This window comes from Grampus griseus, assembly GCF_964374135.1.
Source record: "Grampus griseus genome assembly, chromosome: 3".
Taxonomy (NCBI): domain Eukaryota; kingdom Metazoa; phylum Chordata; class Mammalia; order Artiodactyla; family Delphinidae; genus Grampus; species Grampus griseus.
Genome location: NC_139019.1, coordinates 114,500,621 through 114,517,654, shown reverse-complemented (window position 1 = coordinate 114,517,654; position 17,034 = coordinate 114,500,621). Strand labels below are relative to the sequence as shown.

Here is a 17,034-nt window from a genome sequence, read left to right as displayed (position 1 = left end):
TCTTGAAGACATTATGCTAAGTGGAATAAATCAGTCACAAAAGGACAAATACTGTATGATTCCACTATGTACCTTGAGTAATCAAAATCATAGAGACAAAAAGTAGAATGATGGTTGCCAGGGGCAGGGGTAGGGAGGGAAATGGAGAGTTCCTGTTTAATGAGTATAGAGTTTCAGCTTTGCAAGATAAAAAGATTTCTGGAGATGAATGATGGTGATGATTGAACAATATGAATGTACTTCACTGTACAGTTAGAAACGGTTAAAAAAAAAGACATGGTTAAGATGGTAAATTTTATGTTATGTTATACACAATTTAAAATTTTTATCAGTTTTTAAAAAAAAGCCTTCAGGGCAGAAGTAGCTTCGGATGCTGAGTTTACTTTTCCGGGTTCTTGCTTTCTGATTTTGGCCACTCAATTTTTTGTTAGTTCTTAAATGTTTCCTATATTTCATCCAGCTTTTTAAATTGTGAAGAGGTTGATTTGAATAACCTAGCACATCATTACCAAAAGCAGAAGCCCCCTCATTAATCCATTTCAAATTTTTCTATCTGTTTACTTTGTGCCTTATACTTTCTTTCCTCCCATTATCCAAAGTAACACAAATTTCCAAGGTTCTGTAAATAACTACATTTATATTTAATGTCCAATACTACTTAGTTTTATTATTAACACTTGAATTAAGATCCTAGGAAAGGACCAAGAAATTGTTGGAACTGCAAACATTATTCACTCTGGATAAGGTAATTAGACTTCTCAAATTATAGGTCATTTGAAGTTGGAAAGGACCTTTGGGAGTGATTTAGTCCAGCCCCTTCATTTACAGATAAAGAAATTAAGGTCTAGAAAAGTTAAATAGCTAGTGGCAGAATTGGAAAGTAGAATTATATCCTCTTGGTTGCTAGTCCACTCTTTCCACTACTAATTTAGTAAAGGGTTATTCAGAAAAATATTATTAAATTTCATGCAATTAATTGGTACTTAGATAATACAGTATTTACATGTGGATGATGAAAAGAGGGCAACCTAAGAAATTTTTCAGACCAGAATTTACCCCAAATTGAGTAAAAGGGCCATGGACAAGTTTGAGGAATTCTTAACTAAAGGGAAAGTTATTGCAGTTTTTCTCAGAGCCATATGTTACCATGCACTACTAATTTCCAAGAGTGATGCAAAGTGAAGCCATTTCCCCCAGACGGTCTTTCTTGGTCTAGATTGCACAGGACACATTTTGAGAACTGATATTTTAGACTATCATATTTTTTTTACACAGACAGAACTTGTTTTACCTACTCAAAAACGAAAGTAAATTTATTAAAATTATTCACTTTTAAAGACAATATTTTTCTAGGGATTCTACCTAATCAGTTAGTTATCTGCTGATTGTTTTACGTGTATAAAGCTATTTTTAAAATCCAGCTTTGCCAGATCAGCAAAGGATAATCAGGTCAATATCAATAAAAGGATTCTAAAGGTAGAGCCCTCTAAAGAAAACGCTTACGATTTCTTTTGCCCAGAGAATAAATGCTACAGAGACATGGAGCCAGTTCCTTTTATCTTAGGTAAAATTTTCACTTCTATTGAAAAGTAAAAAAATATTTTTCTAGCTTGACCTGGTAACACTTGAAAAGTGGATAACACCATCCATTTGGATCTTTCAATGCCTAACTGTACTTTGAGTGTGACAGATATTTAGCCATCAGTGAAAATATCAAACCATTTTTTAATTTATTAAAGCTTATGTCAGTACTTATAGGCCTTTTCATGCTTTTTTTGTTATAAACTGGATAAAACTGCATAAATTACATTTATGCTAAGAGCTTACATGGAATTTTGAAAAGTGGAAAAGTCGTCAACTTGTGATCCAAAAGCAAGAAATCCTAACTGAGCGTAAGCAAAGAATATTATAAAAAACATGATGGCAAATCCTACTATGTCGTTGATACAGCGGGACAAGGTTGATGACAGCTGAGACATTGTCTTATTAAAGCTTATGAATTTGAATATCTGAAAAAGAACAAAGTTAATTGAAATAGGAGAATATTAAAAATTATAATGATTAGAGTAAATTAATTTCAGAAGAAATCTGCTTGAAATTAAAAGAGATGCTTCATGACAGTTGGGGTGTTTGAGGATTCGCTGGCAATCATTACAAAGCCAAACTACTTTAAAATTTACTGTATAAAAAAATTACTGTATAGGTAAGAATATCCTTTTGTTTTTTCATAACTTTGTAGTTTAAGTTCCCATTTTATTATCTAATATAATAAAATATATCTAATCTGTTATATCTGATAAAATATAAATACCTTTATCCATGCAAAGAAGATGGTTATGGCAATTATATTGTTGTAATAAATGTGCCAGTGTGCAAGAAAATAGAAGTCTGAATATTTTTCAGTACTTTTTAACAGTTGTCCAAGCAAGAGAGGAGTTTGTATATTACAGTATGAGTTGAAGAAAACGGCCACAAAACACAACTAAATGGGAAAATAAGAAGGGTTAAATTAGAGATTACCTCTAAAGCTCCTGCAGCTTATGAATAAACACATGAAAAAGTTCATCAAAATTCAACAAAAAGGGAGGGAGAGATAAGACAGGTTTTTACTTAAATGAAAGTAAGCCTTAATTTATAGAGGTTTAAGGTAGCATAATTATCATAAAAGTAGCAAAATACTGACTGCCTGGCTATCCTAATCTATATGACTTTTTGTTTCTTTGAGTCATAAAACACAAATGTATAAAATGATTATATAATTCTGACTAGACTGTAAGGGTTTCTGCTCCATATAACTACATGATACCTAAGAGTTTAATATTTTTCACTATGTAACACTCCAAGAAAAAATTTTTTACAGCTCCAAAAAAATAAACCCCTTTAGATCTTCTTAACAACTCTTTTAGAAGAGGATTTTAGAACCAGATTATTTTAGGTATCAGAGTTTTCTGTCATGAAAATTTTCCTTTGATTTCTCTTCTCTAAAATACTCAGTTAAACATTTAATGCTGTACCCTATGTTAAGCATTACTGTGGTTACCAGAGAGGTAGATGGCACACTTTCTGACTCTGAGAAACTTTCAATTTGGTTTTGAGAAACAAATATATATAGATACTGGATTGGCTATAACTAAGGGCTACTAAGAGTGAAAGATCAGGTTGTATAAGCCAGAATATTTGTTCATTGTTCCTAAAACCAAGCTCTTACGATTTGTTCCACCCTACCCACACCTCTATGTTTATTTTAGTATTTTCCAGTGATAAGAACTGGCAGTCTTTGGAGTTTCTTCAAGGATTATTTCCCCAATCCTGGTGGCATCCTCTGTGCCTACAAGCTATGCTCTGGCTGCTCAAACCTTATCCCCCCTTCTGTATTCTGCCTAGGCTTGTCTTTTGCCTATTTAAAAATCCAGTGTAAAGAGGAAAGCAGATTTAGGCAACATACAAGAGTACATTTTAAAGGACCTTGTCCCAAAAGAATCATTATTTTCAGCATGAGGCCCTGAGAGGAATACATTTTTTTGAGTGGGAGTAGGGAGACCTACTGTGCCCCCTCAATCATAATACGTATGGAATCACTTATTCCTCTAGATTTATGCTAGTCCTGCCAAGGACCAAATCAGAGAGAAAAAAATAGATTTCTCCCTTTTGGAGGCACACCATTAGTATGTACTATGACAGTTCATTTTATTATTGATACTTAAAGCTTTTAAAATAAGTCCTGGATGAGGGAGGTGCTTTTTAAACCTCTCTCACTGGTGGGTTCAGATGTGATTCCCTTCAACCATATCTGTGAATATATACTTACCACCAAAAGTAGTAATTCTAGCCAGTTCCAACTACTTTTGAAATAGGCAGATTTAAATTCTTTTATTTTTAGGACTTCTTGTGTTGTGAAGACAATAAGAAAAATACAAAATGTGATTTCACAGGAAGCAATAAAATAATCATAGTAGCTAACATATCTAAGGAGCTTCACAGAGTAAAACTGCCATGAAGTAAGTATTCCTCCAGTTGCAGGGAATTCTGCCACCAATCTGTAAAATGAGGTTTGTGAAAGTCACTGCATTTCAAGGATTTATATTTCAGTACCTAACGCGATTGATATTTCTAGTCAGTGATGTTGTGTACTTTAATCACTTATTTTGTACAAAATATGTTTTCTCAGGGTTATGGGCTCAATTCATTACTATTTTTTTAAACATCTTTACTGGAGTGTAATTGCTTTACAATGTTGTGTTAGTTTCTGCTGTATAACAAAGTGAATCAGCTATACATATACATATATCCCCAATTCCCCTCCTTCTGGCGTCTCCCTCCCACCCTCCCTAAACCACCCCTCTAGGTGGTCACAAAGCACCACTTTGAACTCCCTGTGCGATGCAGCTGCTTCCCACTAGCTATTTTACATTTGGTAGTGTATATATGTCCATGCCACTCTCTCACTTCGTCCCAGCTTACCCTTCCCCCTCCCTGTGTCCTCAAGTCCATTCTCTACGTCTGCGTCCTTATTCCTGTCCTGCCCCTAGGTTCTTCAGAACAATTTTTTTTTTTTTTAGATTCCATATATATGTGTTAGCATACGGAATTTGTTTTTCTCTTTTTGACTTACTTCACTCTGTATGACAGATTCTAGGTCCATCTACCTCAATTGAATTGAATAATTCAATTTTGTTTCTTTTTATGGCTGAGTAATATTCCATTGTATATATGTGCCACATCTTTTTTTTTTTTTTTTCGGTACGTGGGCCTCTCACTGTTGTGGCCTCTCCTATTGTGGAGCACAAGCTCCGGACGCGCAGGCTCAGCGGCTATGGCTCACGGGCCTAGCCACTCTGCGGCATGTGGGATCTTCTCGGACCGGGGCACGAACCTGTGTTCCCTGCATCGGCAGGCGGACTCTCAACCACTGTGCCACCAGGGAAGCCCTGTGCCACATCTTCTTTATCCACTCATCTGTCAATGGACACTTAGGTTGCTTCCATGTCCTGGCTATTTTAAATAGAGCTGCAATGAACATTGTGGTACATGACTCTTTGTATTATGGTCTTCTCAGGGTATATGCCCAAGAGTGGAATTGCTGGGTCATATGGTAGTTCTGTTTTTAGTTTTTTAATGAACTTCCATACTGTTCTCCATAGTGTCTGTATCAATTTACATTCCCATCAACAGTGCAAGAGGGTTCCCCTTTCTCCACACCCTCTCCAGCATTTATTGTTTGTAGATTTTTGATGATGGCCATTCTGACTGGTGTGAGGTGATACCTCATTTAGTTTTGATTTGCATTTCTCTAATGATTAGTGATGTTGAGCATCGTTTCACGTGTTTGTTGGCAGTCTGTGTATCTTCTTTGGAGAAATGTCTATTTAGGTCTTCTGCCCATTTTTGGATTGGGTTTTTGTTTTTTTTGATATCGAGCAGCATGAGCTGCTTGTATATTTTGGAGATTAATCCTTTGTCAGTTGCTTCATTTGCAAATATTTTCTCCCATTCTGAGGGTTCTCTTTTCGTCTTGTTTATGTTTTCCTTTGCTGTGCAAAAGCTTTTAAGTTTCACTAGGTCCCATTTGTTTATTTTTGTTTTTATTTTCATTTCTCTAGGAGGTGGGTCAAAAAGGATCATGCTGTGATTTATGTCATAGAGTGTTCTGCCTATGTTTTCCTCTAAGAGTTTTACAGTGTCTGGCTTTACATTTAGGTCTTTAATCCATTTTGAGTTTATTTTTGTGTATCGTGTTAGGGAGTGTTCTAATTTCATTCTTTTACATGTAGCTGTCCAGTTTTCCCAGCACCCCTATTGAAGAGGCTGTCTTTTCTCCATAGTATATTCTTTGCTCCTTTATCAAAAATAAGGTGACCATATGTGCGTGGGTTTATTTCTGGGCTTTCTATACTGTTGCATTGATCTATATTTCTGTTTTTGTGCCAGTACATATTATCTTGATTACTGTAGCTTTGTAGTATAGGCTGAAGTCCAGGAGCCTGATTCCTCCAGCTCCGTTTTTCTTTCTCAAGATTGCTTTGGCTATTCGGGGTCTGTTGTGTTTCCATACAAATTGTGAAATTTTTTGTTCTAGTTCTGTGAAAATGCCATTGGTAGTTTGATAGGGATTGCATTGAGTCTGTAGATTGCTTTGGGTAGTATAGTCATTTTCACAGTGTTGATTCTTCCAATCCAAGAACATGGTATATCTCTCCGTCTATTTGTATCATCTTTAATTTCTTTCATCAGTGTCTTATAGTTTTCTGCATACAGGTCTTTTGTCTCCTTAGGTAGGTTTATTCCTGGTATTTTATTCTTTTTGTTGCAATGGTAAATGGGAGTGTTTCCTTAATTTCTCTTTCAGATTTTTCATCATTAATGTATAGAAATGCAAGAGATTTCTGTGCATTAAATTTGTATCCTGCTACTTTACGAAATTCATTGATTAGCTCTAGTAGTTTTCTAGTACCATCTTTAGGGTTCTCTGTGTATAGTATCATGTCATCTACAAACAGTGACAGCTTTACTTCTTCTTTTCTGTTTTGGATTCCTTTTATTTCTTTTTTTTCTCTGAGTGCTATCGCTAAAACTTCCAAAACTATGTTGAATAATAGTGGTGAGAGTGGACAACCTTGTCTTGTTCCTGATCTTAGAGGAAATGGTTTCAGTTTTTCACCATTGAGAACGATGTTGGCTGTGGGTTTGTCATATATGGCCTTTATTATGTTGAGGGAAGTTCCCTCTATGCCTACTTTCCGGAGGGTTTTTATCATAAATGGGTGTTGATTTTGTTGAAAGCTTTTTCTGCATCTACTGAGATGATCATATGGTTTTTCTCCTTCAATTTGTTAATATGGTTTATCACATTGATTGATTTGCATATATTGCAGAATCCTTGCATTCCTGGGATAAACCGCACTTGATCATGGTATATGATCCTTTAATGTGCTGTTGGATTCTGTTTGCTATTATTTTGTTGAGGATTTTTGCATCTATGTTCATCAGTGATATTGGCCTGTAGTTTTCTTTCTTTGTGACGTCTTTGTCTGGTTTTGGTATTAGGGTGATGGTGGCATCGTAGAATGAGTTTGGGAGTCTTCCTCTCTCTGCTATATTTTGGAAGAGTGTGAGAAAGATAGGTGTTAGCTCTTCTCTATGTGTTTGATAGAATTCGCCTGTAAATCATTCTGGTCCTGGGCTTTTGTTTGTTGGAAGATTTTTAATCACAGTCTCAATTTCAGTGAGTGGTCAGTGAGCTTGTGAATGGTCTGTTTATATTTCCTGTTTCTTTCTGGTTCAGTCTTGGAGGTTGTGCTTTTCTAAGAATTTGTCCATTTCTTCCAGGTTGTCCATTTTATTGGTATATAGTTGCTTGTAGTAATCTCTCATGATCCTTTGTATTTCTGCAGTGTCAGTTGCTACTTCTTCTTTTTCATTTCTAATTCTATTGATTTGAGTCTTCTCCCTTTTTTTCTTGATGAGTGTGGCTAATGGTTTATCAATTTTGTTTATCTTCTCAAAGAACCAACTTTTAGTTTTATTGATCTTTGCTATTGTTCCCTTCATTTCTTTTTCATTTATTTCTGATCTGATCTTTATGATTTCTTTCCTCTGCTAACTGCGGGTTTTTTTTGTTGTTGTTGTTCTTCTTTCTCTAATTGCTTTAGGTGTAAGGTTAGGTTGTTTATTTGAGATGTTTCTTGTTTCTTGGTTGTAGGTTTTTCCCTTTCATCACTTTAAATATGTCATGCCACTCCCTTCTGGCTTGCAGAGTTTCTGCTGAAAGATCAGCTGTGAACCTTATGGGGATTCCCTAGTATGTTATTTTTCCCTTGCTGCTTTTAATAGTTTTTGTTTGTATTTAATTTTTGATAGTTTGATTAATATGTGTCTTGGCGTGTTTCTCCTTGGATTTATCCTGTATGGGACTCTCTCCACTTCCTGGACCTGATTGACAATTTCCTTTCCCATATTAGGAAAGTTTTCAACTATAATCTCTTCAAATATTTTCTCAGTTCCTTCTTTTTCTCTTCTTCTTCTGGGGCCCCTATAATTTGAATGTTGTTGCATTTAATGTTGTCCCAGAGGTCTCTGAGACTGTCCTCAATTCTTTTCATCCTTTTTTCTTTATTCTGCTCTGCAGTAGTTATTTCCACTATTTTATCTTCCAGGTCACTTATCCATTCTGCCTCATTCTGCTATTCATTCCTTCTGGAGAATTTTAAATTTCATTTATTGTATTGTTCATCATTGTTTGTCTGCTCTTTAGTTCTTCTAGTTCCTTGTTAAACATTTCTTGTATGTTCTCCATTCTATTTCCAAGATTTTGGATCATCTTTTGTATCATTACTCTGAATTCTTTTAAAGGTAGACTGCCTATTTCCTCTTCCTTTGTTTGATCTGGTGGGTTTTTGCCTTGCTCCTTCATATGCTGTGTGTTTCTCCTTCTTCACATTTTGCTTAACTTATTGTATTTGGGGTCTCCTTTTCGCAGGCTGCAAGTTCGTAGTTCCCGTTGTTTTTGGTGTCTGCTCCCAGTGGCTAAGGTTATTTCAGTGTGTTGTATAGGCTTTCTGGTAGAGGGGACTGGTGTCTGTGTTCTGATGGATGAGGCTAGATCTTGTCTTTCTGGTGGGCAGGACTGGGTCTGGTAGTGTGTTTTGGGGTGTCTGTGACCTTATTATGATTTTAGGCAGCCTCTCTGCTAATGGGTGGCGTTGTGTTCCTGTCTTGCTAGTTGTTTGGCACAGGGTGTCCAGTGCTATAGCTTGCTGGTCGTTGAGTGGAGCTGGGTCTTAGCATTGAGATGGAGATCTCTGGGAGGGCTCTTGCCGTTTGATATTATGTGGAGCCAGGAGGTCTCTGGTGGACCAATGTCCTGAACTCGGCTCTTCCACCCCAGAGCACCATGACCCTCTCAGCCACACACATGTTCTTTTTTTTTTTTTTTTTTTTTGTGGTATGCGGGCCTCTCACTGTTGTGGCCTCTCCTGTTGCGGAGCACAGGCTCCGGACGCGCAGACTCATCAGCCACGTTTCACGGGCCTAGCCGCTCCGCGGCATGTGGGATCTTCCCAGACCGGGGCACGAACCCGTGTCCCCTGCATCGGCAGGTGGACTCTCAACCACTGCACCAGGTGGACTCTCAACCACTGCACCAGGTGGACTCTCAACCACTGCGCCACCAGGGAAGCCCCATATGTTCTTTTAAGAGCACTCTTAAGTAACATCCTGATTGCGTGCGGTACAACTTTATTTTCGAACTGAGAGTTGAGGTGGATGGGATTTTTGCCTTCCCCAGATGGTTGAAGGTTGTGATTTTTGTTTTTGGAAACCCCACCACCTCCTTATTTATATTATTATTTTTGCAAGAAAAGTATAAAGGGAGTTGGAGTGGAGGCGAGATTTGTGATCACGAAAGCCTTGGACGCCGTCCTCTCCGTCTTCTGCCTCTCTGTCTCTCTGATTAGTTCCTATCCAGCAGCAGATTGAAGCAGGAGATGATTCTTCTCAAGGTTTGTTCAGCAGCTTCACTTCTAGGTGAAGGCTTCATGAACCAAGTGACGTCAACAAACGAGGCTTCTCTCTCTCTCCTCTCTCTAACAATGAAAGTTGCTCTAATGGAATTCTGTTCTGCCAAAGGAAAATATTGCAAATCTACTTCTAGTCTTCACCCTTTCAAATTCATCTACCATGCTCTTTGGAAGTGCAAACTAGTCCACGTGAAAATATCACATGGAGTTCCTCAGCACCCGTCAGCATCAACCACTCAACTTGTGAGTGGATGAGCCTTCAGATGATCACAGACCCAGTCTTCAAGTCTCCCAGCTGAGACCTCAGACACACAAAACTAGTTTCAACCTAGATGCCAAAGAGCCCTAGCCCCTCAACTCCTGCCTGCGCCTCTGGGAGCCAGTGCCCTTGGCGTGACGTCACTTTCTCCATTACTTCTTTTTTAATGCTCCACTTTTTTTTGGTACTCTGAAAATTCCCAGTGGTCAAAGACCAATGTAAATGAGAAAGAAAGATGTGATTTTTAGCTAGACATTCATTTTACTCTGTGTTTTGATTGCTCATTCATAACTGGGATACTAATTTATCCCTACAGGAGAACAAGATGATGTTCAAGAACATGCTATACTGTTAGTTACTGTTATTAGTCAGGACTCCCCCCACAAAATACATAATTTTTTAATATTTCAGAGGAGGGAAATACACTCTCCCCCTTTAGCTTATCAGAGATACTTCTTGCTTCTAAATGTCAAGATAACATATTTTACTAAAGCAAATGTTCTCTGTTTAACTTTAGGCACTGGATGTTGGATACAAAGATCTATATGCAAATAGAAATATAAAAATTAATTCCAATACTAAATATAAAAAGATTTTGAGGCAGTTCTCTGTATTTCTAGTGTTCCCACAACTGCAGATAATTAAGAATTGACAGTAATTTAAGGAACCAGCATCTCTATCACAATGCCATGATGTAATTATTCCTACCTAAAGATATTAGCAAATCTTATTGGTACTGGAATAAGGTGTGGCCCCAAAAGCAAAAAACCACCAAAACCAAGAACAAAACAACAAGTTAACAAATAGAAAACAGGAGTTTGTTTTTACACCTTGCGTACAGTATGTGCGCAATGTTGGGTAAGTGAGTGAAGTGAAAGAAACTCAGTATTTTGATCTGAAGTGTAGACTAGTAAACAAAAAGCAAAAAATGATGAGTATTCAGTTTAGTTTGCCAGATATGTGTACAAAGGGAAAATAAGTGGATAAAGTCTTAGTGTAAGCAATATGCTCCCATACAACTACTGATTAGATATACTACCAGTTAAAAGTTTCAAAATCTGCTAAAGTTTCTAAGAAATAACATTTTAAAAGGTAACATAGATGGGACTTCCCTTGTGGTCCAGTGGGTAAGACTCTGTGCTCCCAATGCAGGGGGCCTGGGTTCGATCCCTGGTGGGGGAACTAGATCCCACATGCATGCTGCAACTAAGGAGTCTGCATGCCACAACTAAGACCCAGCAGAGACAAATAAATAAATAAATATGCAAAAAAATTAAAGGTAACATAGAATAAGCACAAAACCTAGAGACAGAAAATATGGACTTAATCTAGTATTACAAGGAGTTCTTCATATGACTTTAAGCCAATTACCCCACTGTTTTTATTCTTATTTAGGACATAGAAGTGATTTGTATTCTTCACTTTATCCCTAACCAGGACTATCGGGAAGGGTGGAAATGTTGGTAAGAAGCTGATTCCCTGAAAGAAAATACTATAACATAAAAGGTAAAATGTCCATTGGCTGCTGATGATAATTCATTTGTTTTCATTTTTACAAATTTTAAAGGCCATGATTATGTTTCACCATCACTGTTGCACAGGGGAAAAATCCCCCTATCAGAGTAAATGCCAATTCCATATTCCAGAGTAAAAATGTAAGACTCATGAGAAAAATGTGGCTCACTGAGACTTAGTGGACACTATTGTTTGCCTGTCTAGCGTTCATTATCCCATTCCTCCTTTCTAACAGAACCCTAATTGTATCAGGCATTCACTCATTCTCAGATCCCTTTGCAGAAGCCAATTCAATCCCCAGGCAGATTCAATCACAGTAATCCTATTTGCTTTGACAGTGTTTGATTCTAGAACCCAGGCCTAAGCCAAATAGCATGGTCCAGGTTAGGCAGATTACCTAAGGTAATCAGACCTACAGAAATAATTTTTTCTCTTTGGTTGGTTCTCTGTCCTCCTCCTTGTGAGAGGGGATGTCTGTCATCTTTTTCTTGGGTCCAACAGGTTAGCCCAGGCATGTCCTTCTCATGCAATAGCAGAAGTGCAAGAGGGTACGTTTTAATTTACAAACCCTTTTCAAGCTTCTGCTTGTATCATATCTGCTGACATTCCATTGACCAAAGAAAGTCACCTGGTTGAACCCAGAATCAAGTTCTGGGGCAGTGCACCCTGCCCTGGGTGACAGGTCACTGCAAATTTACATGGCAAAGATGTGAAGAATTGGGGCTATTTTTGCAAATCACCATTGGCTGTAATCATTTCTGGGATGCTGGCTACTGTTATATATTGTTTGAATTTTAAATTGTTCATTCTTGAGACAAAAATGAGTAACTTAATAAAGAAGCTTATTCTGAAAGGAAATCAACAGATTTGAATGATCTGATTTAAAGGAAGAAATCATTAGGACTAAATGTTAGATATGTCCAACTGCAGAATGGCAATAAATAAGACTACATATTCTTAAGCAATATAAAACTAACCTATTGTATGTAATTCTCCATGTTTCGGAACATATCCTGAAACAATGAATATGATGTTGCTCTTTCTTCTTTATCATTATTGGAAGAATTACATTATATTTATTTTGGAGCTTATGATTTTAATCTCAGTACAAACATGCACAAACTGGAAACCTTAATGAGGGCTCTGGGTGCCTTTTAAATTCAGTATACTAATAAGAGGTTTTGAGTAACTCACCTGATGACGCAAAACAGATTTACATTAGCATTGTATAATGAAAAATCAATAAAAATAACTCTGGTGCTTCTTGTGATCCAGCTGTTCATTCGAAGATTAATGAACTTGTTTAGGGTTTCAGATTTTGATTTTGATAAAGTGAAAATATATCCCCCATTTCGGTAAACACCAGTAAATCCCCAATGCCAAGGGGAGTTGATAATAGGAGCAGAGTACTTCCATCTGTTAGATATAAAAAGAATAATGGAGAGATGAGAAAGCCTGACGGAGAAGTATCTAAGAATTTAAGTTAACCTTTGGTTGAAAGTAGTAGTTAAAAAAAAAGTACTAAGTTCATAAGTATTATAGTAATTTTGAAGTAAGATGGTGAGTTAAGGATTAAGCTAAAAGGATTAAGATTGAATATGTTTTCATTGTTTAGTGCTTATTGTGGGCAACACACTGGACTACATACTATGAGAAAAAAATTTTTTTAATCCATCTGTTGCCTCAGGGAACTTGAAATCTAGAAAATAATGATGGATTTTTTCTTTAACATGTTGTCTCTGTTATCTGACGAGATCTTTAGTCTTTGAGTAGGACAAAAATATCCAGGGTTTTGATTCAGAAATATCTGTCTCAGTATGGGGAAAAAGATGCTTCACAGTCTGTGTTTTAACGATCATATACCATTTATAAATGCCCAATAAATAAAAACTTTGTTACAATGTCTATATTGTTATATAGGTATCTTATTTTAATGAAAGAACACAAAGGAAAATCTGTATAACTAAATTTTGTTTCCATTCTTTCTACTTTTAACTTAGTTATGCAATATCAAAAAGTAAAGCTTTGATTCTTCATTTTAGTCCCTATTCAGTCTCCTAAAACAGATCTGAACAATTATCCAAAGATCCTCTGCTTAAACTTGTTTTTCTGTTAGTAACACCATGTTTGTTTTCAGCAGAGAAAAGTGACAACACTAAGATAAAATACTCATTTTTAATGAAAATTCCATAGTTGTATGTTTGAGCATTTTCCATATGATTGTTAAATTGAAACAAGAACATTTATTACACCAACCCTCTCCTACTTCCAATTTTTTATACTGGTTTTAATTAATGAATGTTACATTTTAGAAAGAAAAACAAGCACAAATTGATTCTTATTTTGTTTGTCAGGAAATGACACGTATTAAAATTCTAAATCCATAATGTTAATTTTGGTATTTAAATTATTTGTAGTTGTTATGAAAATTTGGAATATTAGAATACCTAACAGATTAGTCTTGAGATCAAATTTAAATGTGTAATTAATAGTTGACTTATCTTGTAAATTTTCATTGAAAGGGAAATAGTGTGTAGTACTGTTATAATAGTATAATATTTAAGAGAATGTGTCACCATACTTATGAATTTATTAGGTTTATAAGAATTATACAAGCACTTTGTTGCCCTCAAGAACACCCAAAACTCATAGAAAGAAAAAATAAGTCAACAAAACCCACAAAGCAATGATCAATCCTAGGGGTAGAGAGGTAGTTGTTCAAGAAAGGAAATGTAATCACTGTTCATATTTATAAAATAAACATCGACTAATGATTAACAAAAATTACAGTATAACTACAGGCTAAGAGGAACAGGAAGTGTGTATGTGGAGGGAGTGGCATAAGAGGGATATATGACAGACACTTTCCATGACAGAGACAATAGATATATAAAACTATAAAATCAAGAAATAGTATAAGCATATTATTCAGAAATAGGAAGTATATACAAGAAGAAACAACTAAAAGTGGCTGCTTCTGGAGTGGGAATTATGAGTAGGAAAGGGTGGACTTTGTAAATATTTCATCACTGATAAATATCAAATTTTAAAAAAGATATATTTTTTGCCTCTATGATTTTCATATGACCCTAAAAGCAATGATACCAGCAGCTTCTGTGTTAAGCGGGGGTAGTGTCAGTGGCTTTGGGCTTTTACATTTTCAATATAAAGTGTAGACATGAGTCTACACTAGCAGTAGCCTCAGCCACTTTGGAGAACAAAGGCCATAAGATCTTTGGCGGGTATCATCAGATGCAGTGTCTGTAAAACATAACTGCCCCTTTTCAACATTGGCGACAATAGAAGATATCACTGAAGTAAGCCAGAGTGAGAAAGCAACAGAGTACACCAAAGACACTCCCTAGGGATCCCAAGAAGCATTTGGAATGTGTTTGAGGGCATCTTGCCAGAGCCAGAAAAGCTGATTGAGTTTTGTAAAAGCAAAAATGGGCGCTTTGCCCTGTGTCCAATATGACTTAGCACTTCATTTACCACAGTTGGAAAAAAAACACTTCACATCCTTTGGTAAACAAAAAAAATAACAGGTTATGGACTTCCCTGGTGGCGCAGTGGTTGAGAATCTGCCTGCCGATGCAGGGGACACAGGTTCGTGCCCCGGTCCGGGAAGATCCCACATGCCGCGGAGCGACTGGGCCCGTGAGCCATGGCCACTGAGCCTGTGCGTCCTGAGCCTGTGCTCCGCAACGGGAGAGGCCACAGCAGTGAGAGGCCCACGTACCGCAAAAAAAAAAAAAACAAAAAAACCAGGTTTACTCTTCCTTTTCTAAACACTGCATCTCGGAGTCTTCTTTTGATACTATTACTGAAACAGTCTCCTTACCTGCCAGGCCCCTGTTGGTATTATTTGGAAAATAAATATGTTTTCACAATTGTTTGAAGATACAATGGTAACTGCTAGAAAAAGTTACATGTAATTTTATACTACTTACTCAGTATCATATTTAAGGCCAAAATCAGACAGATCTTCATTTTCAGAAGTGTATTTGTCATAACATTCATTCATCAAGGACTGAAAGGATGAATGGACCTTGCACGTGTTGTTGCGGACTTTTAGTTGACGGACTCTGGGGACTCCTAAAAGTATGTTCTCATAGTAGATGCGACTGCTGTTCTTTAAGTCATACAAACTCTTGTTATTGTACCATGAGTCCCAGTACAGGCCTTCCAAAAGGGGTCCTTCCATAAACTTCATATAGAAAAATAAATGTTATGGGAAAAATATTTCATGTCAAGTGTATAACAGAATCTACATTCATAATGTTATCCATAAGAATATAAAAATCAGTGATTTTAGCCAAGCTACCATTAATAATGGTAATGGTAAATGATGATGTTGATGATGATAACGAAAATGGTTAACATTTCTTGAGTACTTACTATGTACTGCTCTAAGCACTTTACGGGTATTAACTCATTTAGTTCCATAACCCTTCTTCTCCGAGAGGTATACTGAAAACTCTCCCCCAGTACATGAATATCAGGACTGGTCATAGCCACAATTCATGGCTTCACCTCGAAGTTATCTGTGTCCCCCCTTTCCTCTCCAACTCTGGTGGTGGTGACTGCTTCTTCTGTCTCTGTCACTATGTGCTCCTTCTAAGAGATCCTAAGCCTAGGGTTCATTTTTTTTCTTTCCTGCCTTTGTCTTATTTGCCATTGGCCACATACATACCTCAAGACAGCACAGTAAAAAAGAAGCAGTTGGGCTCCACTTCTTGTCTCAGGGAAAATTTCCTATCATTCTTTCATATTTCACTTGGCCTAAGCCAATGACTTCTAATCATTTGCCTTATCTCACACTTCTCTCACTCTCAGGAAATGACATTTTCTCCTTGATAAGTTTCAAATTCCTAGCATGGCATTCATGATTAGACCTCTGTTCAATTCATAGTTTGGTCTTTTCCACCTCATCTCCTATATTCCTATAATGCCAAAACATAGTTCCACATGATGCATTACTTATAGTACATATCGTTTTTTCTTCCTAGGATGGTCTTCTGTTACTCATCCTTTAAAACTCAACTGAATTGTGATCACCTCTGGAAAGCCTTCCCTACCTCTTCCTTGTATGTCCCAATGTTTGTGACATAGGATACCTGAAACTGCTGTTCCCTTAATTGTTCTTTCCTCATAATGTGAACATCTTGCTAAGTTAAGTGTAACAAAAAAAACAAGTCTGTTCTAATGCTAAAGGAATGATACTCTTATGCAATTAAAAACACTATAAAATTATATTTTGTAAATGTACTCTTTATTATATACTGTACATTACTGTAACACACACACAAGAGTATAGGCCTGTATACCAAAATCACATATATTTTAATTTATGGGCAATTTAAGGAATTTTTTTTTTTTTTTTTTGCGCGGTATGCGACCTCTCACTGTTGTAGCCTTTCCTGTTGTGGCGCACAGGCTCCAGACGCGCAGGCTCAGCGGCCATGGCTCACGGGCCTAGCTGCTCCACGGCATGTGGGATCTTCCCGGACCGGGGCACGAACCTGTGTCCCCTACATCGGCAGGCACATTCTCAACCACTGAACCACCAGGGAAGCCCAATTTAAGGAATTTTTAACGGTAATTTTCACTGTATACAATTTTAGACTGACTTTGGATCCTAACTCCCACATAAGAAATCTATTTCCCAAATGCAACGATAATGTTAAAAAAACAAATATCACTTTTTTAAAGTTACAAGAACTCTATCACACTGAGAACACAGGT

At 36.8% G+C, this 17,034-nt stretch overlaps 1 protein-coding gene across 3 annotated transcripts in view; it reads right to left on the bottom strand.

Annotated features, from left to right (window-relative positions):
- PKD2L2 (polycystin 2 like 2, transient receptor potential cation channel) overlaps nt 1–17,034 on the bottom strand; it is a gene marked incomplete at its 3' end in the record, with an annotated part of 40,196 nt that overhangs the window by 18,962 nt on the left and 4,200 nt on the right. For 2 of the 3 annotated variants that reach the window (XM_082651702.1, XM_082651701.1), the window contains exons 4-8: nt 15,240–15,496; nt 12,484–12,705; nt 3,809–4,037; nt 2,312–2,482; nt 1,828–2,009 (exon numbers count right to left, since the gene is read on the bottom strand). In XM_082651702.1, the coding sequence (XP_082507828.1) occupies nt 1,828–2,009; nt 2,312–2,482; nt 3,809–4,037; nt 12,484–12,705; nt 15,240–15,496 (1,061 nt within the window). The remainder of the gene's footprint in view (nt 1–1,827; nt 2,010–2,311; nt 2,483–3,808; nt 4,038–12,483; nt 12,706–15,239; nt 15,497–17,034) is intronic. The other variant, XM_082651703.1, reaches the window with a different exon arrangement.